We start from the raw sequence: 12,756 nt of genomic DNA, 5'->3' as shown, positions 1-12,756 counted from the left end.
CCCTTACCTGAACAGAGGGAATGGCGGTGCTATGTAAAATTAGGCAAGTGGTCATTCTGTTACGGCTGTATAGTGTATACAGTGTGTCCATGTCTAGCCTAGCGAGTTAAGCGCAGGTCGCAGGTTCGCCTCCTGGCTTTTCCCATTTACTTCTTGTCTTCCCTCACTCTCTACTCCCCACATTTCCTATCTGTCCTGATTTCCTATCCAATAAAAGGCAAAAATGCCAAAAAAAGTAGTATGGGAGATAGAACCCTCAGTTATCAGGCCCCTCTCCTTTGAAATGATATACCAGTCAGGGTCTGGGAGGCAGACACCCTCTCTACTATTAAGATTATGCTTTAAACTTTCTTTTTTAATAAAGCTTATTAGAGCTCTTAGTTATGCTGCTATAGGCTTAGACTGTCGGGGGAACTGGCACACTGACATTCTATCTCGCCCCCCTCCCCAACCCCCTCATCACTTACTTTAACTCTCCCTGTCCCATTAAAGTTACTAATCATAGACCTTTCTGGAGTCCCTGAGCTGCATGGTCTCGTAGGTTCCTGTCGCTGCCATAGACGTCCTGCTGCTGTGGATGTTCCAGACTCCAGCTGCTACGGACGTGCCGGACTCCAGCTGCAACAGCTACTACGACTACTATCCGTCTCATCACTATCAACGCTCTCTCTCTCTCTGTTCATCTCCCTCTATCCTTCTTTTCTAATTTCTGTGGATTAAGCATCTTGGGATAACATTTGTTTTGATTTGGCGCTATGTAAATAAAGATTGACTAATTGATTACCTATATAATGCAACATAGCCAGCTGATTCTTTTACATAAATGCAAATTAAACTTAATTGTTTGAGTGATCTAATTTCAACAGAAAATTGGGTAGATGTGCTTTTATTAAAAGCATTAATATATGTGCTATTTTGAGGATTCAGAGGTTGAGTCATCCATTGAGAGATGAGCCCAAAGCACTTAAAACAAACATAACTAGAGTTTGACTACATAAAAAGTTATACATTTGATCTGTATGTGAATTTAAACCAATCAAAACCAATCTGAAAGGAACACATGTCACATATAATAATTTTTGAGTTCCGCATGAGCTCAAAAACACTTCACTTTTCTGAAAAATGTTGAAATTACTGGACTTTTAAAAGGATCTTTATCTTTGATGTTGTGTTTTGGAATTCATCAGCATAAGTCTTAGCTCAAACTCAAACCTTTCAAAAAAAGAAACACTTTTTAAAAACTTTTCCATTTCACCTTTAACTCTTGCTCTTTCTATTTGTCTTGGTCTGCGTGTGCTGCTCAGGAGGGGAGTTAATGAGAGTGTGAAATTAGTGCAGATTCATGGTGTGTTTCATTTTCACCACAGGCTACGACGGTGGGAGGCAGAGCCCTTCTGTCCTCTTTCCTGTCATCTCGCTTTCCATCCGTTCTTCGTTCCTTTCATCACTCGTTCCATTGTCCTTCCCCTCTCTGCTTCCCTGCAGCACTCTCTCCGTCGGTCCCCAACCTTACCACTCCTTTCTTTTTGCCTGACTTTCTTCACTCGGCCAAAGACGTGTATAAATAAGTATCTCGCATCAACATGAGCTCGCTCCCTAATGCCGGGAGGAAGATTTACAAAAACAAAAAGAAATATACAAAAAAGCTTTGGGTCAAACTCAGAGTCGGACACAGCAAATAATTCTGAAAAATGACTGAAACACTTAGAGGAAACATCCCCACAAGTGAAATTAAAGTTGAAGCCAAAAAATCAATTTGAAGTCAGATTTAGTCATTAGAAAGTAGTGGGATAAAAAAGCCATTTGAAGCGAGTTAGAGAGGAAATTAGCCAAGCATAAGGATGATACTATTACATAAAGCCCTTCAGCAAGCAAGTTCATAACTGTATCATTAATTAAAAATTGGTTAGTCCTGAAAATGTTCTTATTTTCATCGACATGACCCTCTTTTTATTGGTTATTATAATATTTAAATTGCTAATCAACCCAGATAAGGCAGCACAGAAACTCTGTAGGACTCCAGACTTCATCTGTACACCAAAAAAAACCCTTACATTGTGTCACATGGACAGAAACATGATGCACATAACAGACTTAACCTTGTCTGGTCATCCTTTGCATGGTGAACTCTGAGATTAGAGGTCTGTTGTAGCTTTTCAAAATGCCAACCCCGGCCAGAGCAAGGGGTGTAAATATCACCCAAATGTCAACAGGAGGCCCAACACGTCCAACTAAATTGGCTGATTCATGCATCCAAACTCTTCTCTGCCCACCCCACAGTGTGTGTTTGTGTCTTTAAAGATAGACTTTCTACGCTCTAATACATTCGGGTTTGATAGCTGTGCTTGTAAAAAGGGGAACCAATCTAATTCATTAATTTAGTACAAGCTTGGAGACAGCTAAGCCTAAAAAAGACACGACACAAATCCAAATCAGGATTATGTTTAGTCAATCCAATGGTTACGCTGTCACAGTTACGAGAGCGGTAACCAAACACAACAACTGCACCTACAACTCACTTTTCAAAATGAAATCCAAACATATTTGCAGGTTATCACCCCCCCCCCCCCCCCCCCTTATCATCATAATCCCTCCATTTTCTGGCATTAACCACAGCTAGGTTATAGTAGCAGCAGGCTAACTGAGGTGGTCCAGATGTCCTCCTCCCTAGCCACTTCCTCCAGCTCTTCCTAGGGGACCCTGAGGCCTTCTGAGACCAGGTGGGGATATGAAATCCCTCCAGCATATTCTAGATCAGAGATGAGGATATGCAATTCAGCTCACTCCACACATCCTGTCCAAAAGGGAATGAGTAACAAGCCCTGGTGGAGTCCAAAAACCCCTAGCACTGCCACTCCAGATTTTCACAATGTTCCCAACAGAACCTCCCTGGAGGGTGCCGTGAATAAAATATGTCTTCTCCATGAGAACAAAGCACCTTTAAACTTCATAGGAGAGCTTCCATGGCACCTGAGTGGCTCTGCATATGGAATGTGTCTTGAATTCTCCATGACAAAGGATCTATATCAATGAGCAGGTTCAGCTTGATCTGGCTCTCTTTGAGTTACCTGGTTTCACTGACACTTACAAGAATTCGCTATTAGTTACAATCAGATAAAAGATCATTAAAATTCTGAGAACAGGGCTTAATTTCACGTTAAACCCAAGGGGAAGTTAGATGAATGCGCGAAGGTAAAAGTCCAGGCGGATAGATGTACTTTGAGTCAATTCCATACATTTAAGTGAGGCTAGGCCAGTGTATGTGTGTGGAAACTATTGAATAAACTCTTGAAATGATTTTTTTCTGTCATCATCCAGCTTATTTTTTTAATTTTTTGATTAATTTCCTTTTGTCATAGGTTAGCTGAGCAGCACAGGATCACTTCTGATTGTTTTTCAGAATAAAACACTGTGTTGTCTCTAAATCCTATTTCACTTAACTACAACAACAAACTGTCATAATGATCGGAGCCAGGCCTGGAGTCAACAGGTCAGAGGTCTATTTAGACAACATGGAAGAGGATAGGAGTTGGATAATCGTTGATTGAGTAATTGCCACGGGAAAACTTTGGTTTGACTTCAGGTGGAAGTCTGGCATTATTGGTAGTATGGATTAAGTTTGGCAAGTGGACTGGCTGCTGTAGAGGTGCTGGTCCATTTGCCTTGGCACTGCCAATGCGCCCTTGAGCAAGGCACCAAATCCCCAACTGCTCAGGCTGGTGCTGGTTGATGGCAGCCTCTTGACATCTCTCCTAAGCTCATGTCCATAGCATGTTTGTATGCATATATCAAACCATGTGTGTGTGTGTGTGTAGCATGACGAAAACAAAGAACACGAGTGAAAAAAATGAATTTCCCCCATGGGGATTAATATAAAGTATGTTTACCTTTACCTTATCTGTGTGTACCACCATTTTTTTTCTATCTTAGTAGATCAGCAAGGACAGTACAGAAGCATTAAGGCAAGGCTAGATTGTCCATCTAAGATAAGGAATCCAGGTGTGACACAAGTAAAGGTGTAAAGAGAGTGAACTAAAATAACTACAACCATAAAGGGCAAAAAGGACTGAAATGTGACAAGAATGGATCCACACTAAGACTATGATTAAGCATATAACATTTTACTCATAAAGTACACCATTAAGCATTTATGGATGCAAAACATCATTATATTTAGATTTCACAGGGTGGCATTTGAAGAGGTTGTGATTCCTTGGCAGAAGATGTAAACAAAGATGTGAAAAACAGACTTAAGTAACAATAAAGAAGAAATATACCACAATCAACGACATTTACACCCTGTTGTCTCATACGCCACTGATTTCCAGCGCAGCAACCCCACACTGCTTTAGTCATTAACGCTGCCACGAGTTGCATGGCTGGCTGCAGTAGATGTAGTGATCCATCAGCGGAGTGCCAGAGCTTTGCCATTAGAAAACCATCTGCAAGTAAACACCACTCCATTGGCACTGGAGGTCTGAGGAGGGGCAGCGAGTGAGAGTGGACCCTGTGTGCCCAGCAGTTTGGCGTGATTGATATGAGCCATTACAAACAACTTGGGGGAGGCTGGCAGAGCGCTAGTCACGGTTTTATTTTTGGTCATTTGTTCACACTAAAGCTTGGCCGGACCTGCACCAAGCGGAGGCTGTGTGTGTGTAAAAGAGTGATGTGCACGTTCAACACACACATGTTCAGACAAAGGCAATCCTTTACTCTCTTTGGAACCAATAATTTGCTTTCAAAGAGCATCAGTCAGTCAAACAAAAGGTAACATGACAACTGCCAACACAGCTTAGGTAAGTGGGGATGTGATGAGGAGCAGAATGGGTCCGATAGATGACGTGCAGTCGAGCTTAACTAAGTGAGCTGGCTGATCTTTGGGGTTTAATTCAGTTTAGCTGTCATCCTAAGTTCTGTGGTAAGGGTATAAACTTAATTGAAATGTAAAGAAACATCTGTTTTGCTCAGTCAGGTTTGGCATGTGCCAATTTTCTCTGAGATAAAAATAGGAACTTTGTAGAGCAACATAGCAAATCCAGTGAGCTACTTCATGACACATTTACAAACCAGATGGCATGTTAGAGGCTGTGGATTGCTAGGTTTTTTTATTTATGGTCTCAACATACTAACTTAAACACATTTTCTACCAGAAATGCACACTTCCAGTCATCTTGCATCAAAATTATACATTGTAATGTTAAAATCCTAGGTAGCATCAAAGCGTAGAAGTCGGGAACATCTCTGTTAAATGGATCCTAGAAGGTAATGTATCACTGTATGGTGGCCAATTCGATTAAACGGCTTCACTATTAGATTTACACCGCCCGCCTGGGACCACAGGGCTGTATAGAAAACTACCAGACGTACAGAACATTATCACAAAGACAACCTCTCACTATACTCAGATTAAACAGAAAATAAAAGCATGGATGGGAGTCCATTCCCAATGCCTGGATGGTATCAGAGAAGCATTGTGATCTGAAGGAGCAGTGTTTTACATCATGTTTGATTTACGATATCCTGCTTCACATTAAAAAGCTTGGAATCGATAGCTAGTCACTAAGAGGTCATGTTAATGTGATTAGTTACATTTTACTGGTATTGAGTCATGTCCCAGCCTCCATATGTCTTAAGTGGTTCGGTCATCCTTCTCTGACAAACCAGTTTGACACCATTGGCCCTTTTACACATGTATCTCATAAAGTTAATGGAACCAGACTGTGCCGGTAAAAACAGCCGTATCTCCCGTCTTTATCTGACATTTCACTGAATGACATCAGAAATGTCATTCAGAGAAATGTCCTGGTGTTCAACATGCCCATAAAAGCAGTTTTGTCCTCACAATATAACACAGCATAAAACTTCAAGATAACCAAATCTTGGGTGTTCAGATTGCTAAATTAACAGTCAAATACTGTCCAATTTTACAGTGAGGGCTTATTTGAAATTATGATTTGCTTATCATTTAATTGAGCTTTCATTGTGACTCAGCTCGTTCATTGTGGCTCTGTCCACAGTCATTACACTAAAACACTACTTCAGCATTTGCAGCATCATACACAGTAGGCTGCAGTCCATCACAAATCAGCAGCTATAGGCTTTAGGTTGTTTTGTGTTGCGGATCACATTCCGAGTTCATTTCAAACTCATCTTGAAACAACATTCAAATCAAGTCTGAGTCATGGAGTGTGTTAAAGAATCGGCCACATCCTCTTTGTTTTGAACCTGTGTTCTCTATAATGGCCAGCAGGGGGCAATGGCTCTTTTTGCAAAAATAATCTGAATTCACTAAAGTAGCTCAGAAATGCTTTTATTCTCAGCTGATTCAATACAATAGTCCCAATGAATATAAGGTTTGAATGGCTTGTTTGTAATTTTCAACACTCCATTGGTTCCTTAAGAGTTTTAAAACCTAACAATGGCAGTCGCCATATTGTAAGTGCTGACAAACCCAGAAACAGGCAAAGAGGTGGAGCTGACGCAGGTATTTAGCCTCCTTGCCAACACCTACAGCTCTACCATGTCTGTTAACCAAGCTATGCCCCTTATTTGTGCATTTGAACATGGGACCAAATGGGAGACCATTGGCTTTTGCAACCAGCCTCTAGTGGACATTCAAGGAACTGCATTTTTTTAACACTTCTACATTGGCTTTATTTTTCAACAGTAGAGGTTGCCACTTGAGTTTGACTACATCTGATTGACAAGTCCCTTCCAAAGCAGGCTGTCAAACAGGACAGGCATGCAATTTGTATTCAGCCCACCATCAAAATATGCTCACTCTTGGTTTCAAAAAGCCAAGATGGAGACAGCTGAAGTGCAAAATGTAAGCTTCAAAGGAGGGAGGGTTCAAAACCAATATGTGCCCTCATGTCATCTCGTCTCTATAGTCAGTGAGTGTAGTGTTTCTTTGGTGTCATACCTTAAAAGAGGCTGAAAGATGACCGTGATGTTCCTCGCTCCTGGTTTGCACACAAACTTCATTTCCCCGCCTTCAATCAGGTTGTCATCAGCACCACCTAGAACAAAGAGACAAGGCTTGTTTCAATCAAGACTCATATGTAAGATGACATTTTAAAAGTTCAGGTTTTTTTTTTATCAGGTCCTAGATTCAAAAATGAATAATGAGTCAAGCAGTGTCCTTTAACAAGACACCAAATTCAAACCAACCTTGAGAGGGCTGCTCTGTAAGTGACCCTGAACTCTGATCTCCCTGGAAGCAGTCATGTATAACAATTTTCTCACCATGTATAATTTTTTTTCTTTAATAGCCATGAAAAATATTAACTTTTTAATATTTAATCAGCACAGGAGGACACCTCCAGCATTAATAAACACATCATTCAATCAGCTCAGCCCCCTATCACAAATCTAAATGCATGCGGCAGGCTGCAGCACACATCCCTGCCTCTACGTCACTGCGTGGGTGAACCCACCAGCTAACAGGGTTAATCAGAAAATCATTGGCATGTTACATGCTCAGAAAGGACAGCGAGGGGCTGGAGCAGTTGGCGGGGGGCGGCTGCAGACAGGGGCGAGGAGGGATCATAAGGGAGAGAGAGAGAACACCGAAGCTCATTACCTCCACTCATCCTGAAGTAATCGATATAATTGATGGGGGAGAAATTGCGGCTCGTTGTCGATACAGCGAACTGAGAAGCAATAGGGTTGTCTGTCTGTGTGAGGGTGTGTATGTGTACGCAGGTTTTAAAAGAATCCCACACACGAATGCATATGTATATGTATATGTACAGTGTTCACAAGCAAATAGGTTGATGAATAAGAACAGGAGAAAAGTCGGGAGGAGGTGAAATTACCACCAGTGCAGAAAATGTTATTCATTAGAATTTCTTGATTTAGATTTATGATTAAGTCCCATGGCACTCAGCAGCAACACACGCAATAAAGAGTTGGTATACACAAAACTCAGAGTCTGATACAATAAAAAATGATCTCTGTGTTTGGGGAAACCTTTGGGGGAAAGTTTCCCTCCAAGACTTTGGGACTTTGTTCGTTAAAATAAGGTGTAGTGTCGTGTCGTGTCAAGAGTACAGAAAAGGTTAAGTGGAAACACTGGATAGAAATCAAACAAGACAGTGATCCAAGCTACTTTGATAGTGTTTCCAAATGGAAAGAGAAAGGTGTGTGTATGTGTGTTGGGAAACAGTGAAATTCAAGTTTGGCACAAAGCCTCGCTCTGCTGTTTCCCTCTGTTCCATTTCCATGTCCAATACGGCCTTGCAAAGCCTGTGTGATATAACACAAAGACGCTTCGACACAGCGCGAAAAGCCCGTTCCGCGTTACCTGCACAGCCTGCCTTGCCTTGCATTCAAATGCATATCAACCTATTGTTCCCTGCGCCTCGCTCCATAATACATTTTCTAATGGAACATGTTTCATTTGAAAAGTACTGGAGACAACACACACCGTATTTTCATTAAAATGACAAGGGAAGCTTTCATTCCTTCTGAAACTTTCAAATCAAGGGTTTCTGATTCTGATCTGTCGCCATGAAATACGCCTGCACGGTGAGCGCACACTCGCGTTGCTACGTGGAGACGGAGATGAGGTCCAATTCACTCAAACGCTCTTCAACCATTCATCCATCCTTTGGTGCCATTTCAATTAAGACTCAATTACAGGCCCCTAAACAAAACCGACGCTCTCTCTCCCTCATATTCTCTACTCTTCCTCTCGCTCATCACGGCTAAACTTCTGTTTCCACATCATCAGTTCGCAAACACTCAACTTCTCATGAATAACTTTAGCGTGCCGCAGTCTCAGGGGAAGTTAGACTGACCTGTCTGCTCTAGGAACCGGCAGCCACACTCACACCTACGCCAAATTGACTACCGTGTACGTATTCCCAATGACGGTGACCAATTTAATTTCATGCTCTAAACATCTGCATCCGTGTCAGACAAAGGAGCAAGGAAGAGACCTCATTGATCCGTGGGGTCTGGGACCAGCTGCCAACAGAGCAGAGCACAGATGAATATTAAATAGGGTTGCATTAATATGCATGGCGTTCTAGAGTTGTCTAGACGTGACAGGGTTGTTCCGGTTTCAGGTCAGGATGCCACCAAACTGCAGCCAAAACTCCCTCCAAATAATGCATAAAAGCGCCATTTTGTTTGTGTGTTTCTGCAAGTGTGTGTGGCTGAGTATTCGTTAGAGTTGTTTGGATGGGTGTCCCTCGGTGTGTGGTCTGATCCAGGATTAGTGGGAGGTGTGTGTGTGTGTGTGTGCGGAGGTGTGTGTGTGTGTGGAGGTGTGGTGCTCAGTGGGATGGCAAACAGAAAGCTGGAGAGGGAGAAGTGACACATTCTAATGCGGCCAAATCTGCCTGAAATCCCCCCTGAGGACCACTGCTTCATCGACGACACAATACTAAACAGACGTGACACACAAGTTATATCCATAATAAATGTCAATGGATTGAAGCCGTAATAAGCTAATAGATGCAGATAAATGCGCATCATGGCTTTAGATGCAGCTTTTTCATTGCATATGAGCACAGAGACCCTAAAACCAGAGGACCAACCTCAAAAACATGGACACCATATGCTCACACACACTCAGAGTGACACCCGTCCAGCCTCCCGTGGTGCCTTAGCATGCGCCCCCCCAGCCCACATGTAATCAAGTCAGGCAGTGACTTAGTGAAATTGCATTAGCTACACTTTCCTGGGTTTGATGAGAAACGGGTTTTGATCCTGTGATGAATTGCGGCCCGGCCCAGATTTAGGCAGGAAGAGAATGAACGTGTGATGCCTTCTTTAACACACTCCGATGTCCCTCGGGACAGGAGTGTTTCTGTATGCATCTGCGAGCGTGTCAGGGAGAGCGAGATGAGGGAAATCCAGACAGACGGGCAAACGGAACAGTCATAATCCCTCATTTACAAGTGGTTTGAATCTGCTTCGTGTCCACAATCTAAATTAGTACGAGTGTTCGGACGAAAAAGGGCTTTAGTAGTTTTCAAATAATTCAACAATACATGGGTTAAATTAGAAAAAAATGGAGTGGAATCTTTGTCTTTTTATTATTTTAATGCAATTTAAAACACTTTTTTTCTTAAGTGTACTAAATAAAATGTACATATGATAATTTCTCCATTCATTTTACAAAACTCACATAATGAGATCCTAGGTTAAAGCTCCTGTGAGTGTTTTTTTTTTAATATGTTATGGAATGGACTGAAATTAACAGTGATGCCTATCTATGGCCTCTAGAAGACAACTAAGCTGTTAGCAAATTCATTGCCAATCTCTGTACAATAGTTTTTAATGGGGTAGGTGTCAGACAAGGCATTTTACAGCATATTGAATAACCCCCCCACCCCCTTTTTAATTTACTATTTCAACTTCCAACATTCATTATGTATGATATATTTGACTTTTTACGGTCAGCAGGATGAGATTTTGTTGCATTTCACATGTACAGGACAAGATAAGCAGAGATATAAAAAGTATCACTTTGTCCACAGGGGGATCTTTCCCAAATTTTGATTGTGGAAATGGCAACAATCGTGTACCGTAATGTACCGAACCGGACTGCTTGATGGAAACCATGGACTGTATAATAAATGTACGTAGTGTCTGTGATGTCACCCGTTTGTTTCTGAAGCCCTGTTTTGAAGCCAATCATCGACAGGTGCCATATTGGAAATGCTGAACTTAACCTATCCACTGTCGAGCTAGTATGAGGTAAAGAGGCGGGTCTTTAGCCTTTTTGCTAACAGCTACAGGGTGCCCATCTGTCAGTCTTGTCAGTCATGCCCTTATTTTGACAAAACTTGTGAGTTCAATATCTTAAAAGATATTCACCCGCAAAGACATAATGTTTTTTTGCTATAAAGATATTCTTTTTTGAATGGGTGTGTATGTGGTTTCCGGTGTTTCTGCAGCCAGCCTCAAGTGGACAGTCGGTGAAATGCAGTTTTCGGCACTCCCCCATAGGCGCCATATTCGAAGGCCGGAGGTTGCCGCTTGGTGTAAATGCAGCTTTTACACTTTTTGTTATACTGGTTGAAATGATCTTTATGTCCCGATGGCAATTAATACATAATGTGTTCTTAAAAAAGAGAGAAAAAAGCCGCTATCTACAGCAGGAGTAAACCTGGGAAAACACCAACCAATCCCTGCCATCAGGAGCCAAATTATGAAACCAATCAAATCCCGTCCTGCCGTTCTGCCCGCCTCCTGCACATACATTTCATGCTTGTTTGTGTTTTTAACTTTCACTATGATAATGTTTTGGTGTTTTCCTCCCGCTGAGTGAGACATGAGTTGACGTAGTGAATTCTTGAATCAGTCATGATCATATGGTCGCGAATCAGCGGTGCTCGTGCATGTGAGCTGGGGCGTCATTTTGGAGGAGCTCCGAGGGGAGGGGGGAAGGGGTTAGACAGAGTCCTGAGGAAATGCTACAATCAAATTCATGCTAGTTTTCTGTGACTACCAACCCTAGCTTTAAGTGTTAGGACAAATTAAACTGGAATGAAGATTGACGATGTTTTCACAACATATTTTGAATTGAATTGTAGGTAAAACCCAGTATGTCAAGTTGTGTGCATCTACAGACACCGAGGCTGCAGATCCAGGACTCCATTTCTGGGACCGCAATTCTAATAACCTCATTGTTTGCAATTGCACCACCTAGTACATACTTTTTGGTTACTAACCATAACCTTATCAATCTCCCTTACCCTAACCATAACTGCTACAACAACACATGGATCTTAAAGATGTAGTCCCAGAACTGCGGTTCAATTTTCCAAAAACAAAGAAACCAACAAAAAATGAATACTTCCCGAACACATAGGCTTTATGTGTATAGTTCCCAAATAAGTTTTACAATAAATGAAGCATTAAAATGCATGTGTATAAATGAACTTAAATGGTTTAAGCTGTGTTTGTTCATGTAGAAGTAGAACAGACATGCATGGAAACTTTGTGATCACAGTTTTTAATCTCACAGTCAGTGTCAATATGCCAAGCTGGGTTTGTGTTTGTGTCATCTCAAGAGGATCAAAGACACCTGTGATCGCACGGGCTGGATTCTGATTGGGACTGGCAGGAGGGCGATTGGGTGATTGGTGTAATTGGCCTCGCAATCATGTCCCCCCAAACAGACACGCACACACAACTTGGACACATAGAGGTGAAAACAATTGGCAATACTGGGGATGATAGCACAAGCAGAATTTTAACATCACCATAAAAAAAACACTCAATGTTATCTTTCAAGGTTGATTACAACACTTCCTAATTCTACTAAATTTGCAACTCTCAGTGCACATTGTGTACAACAATTGTTGGTCGTAAAACACAAACAATCAGGCGGTGCTCGTTTTCAATTGAGGCCCGTAATCTGTGCCGTTAGCCAGCAATGCACATTTCAAGCCAAATTGTGCAATACAAGCACCATATAGAACAATCCAATTTCCATGCTCAATGGCTTTATTCTGTAGCTGCTACAGTATGAAAATTAGTTTAGGAATGATCAATTCAAGTTATATCCTGTGTGTGCAAATCAGATGCATTTAAACATTAGTGTCCACGTGAAAGAATTAAATTGAAAGTCAGCTACATTTTGAAACCTGCTGATCCTACCAGAAAGGTTTCCGCGTCAATAATGTATGACTTTCTGGTCAATCCTGCTCAGACTGTCTCCATGTCTGATTGGGTCTTAATGAGAGCTTTCTATTATTAAAATTAATTTGACGGGATGGAATCTGCTGCTCTGCCACA

At 41.7% G+C, this 12,756-nt stretch overlaps 1 protein-coding gene across 1 annotated transcript in view; it reads right to left on the bottom strand.

The window, feature by feature from the left end:
- Positions 1-12,756, bottom strand: part of exoc4 (exocyst complex component 4) — a 179,584-nt gene that overhangs the window by 97,643 nt on the left and 69,185 nt on the right. Inside the window, exon 11 of the mRNA XM_034673130.1 lies at positions 6,923-7,019. Coding sequence (XP_034529021.1) covers positions 6,923-7,019 — 97 coding nt within the window. The remainder of the gene's footprint in view (positions 1-6,922; positions 7,020-12,756) is intronic.

Source organism: Notolabrus celidotus, chromosome 21 (genome assembly GCF_009762535.1).
Source record: "Notolabrus celidotus isolate fNotCel1 chromosome 21, fNotCel1.pri, whole genome shotgun sequence".
Taxonomy (NCBI): Eukaryota; Metazoa; Chordata; class Actinopteri; order Labriformes; family Labridae; genus Notolabrus; species Notolabrus celidotus.
This window is presented reverse-complemented; position numbering and strand designations above follow the sequence as displayed.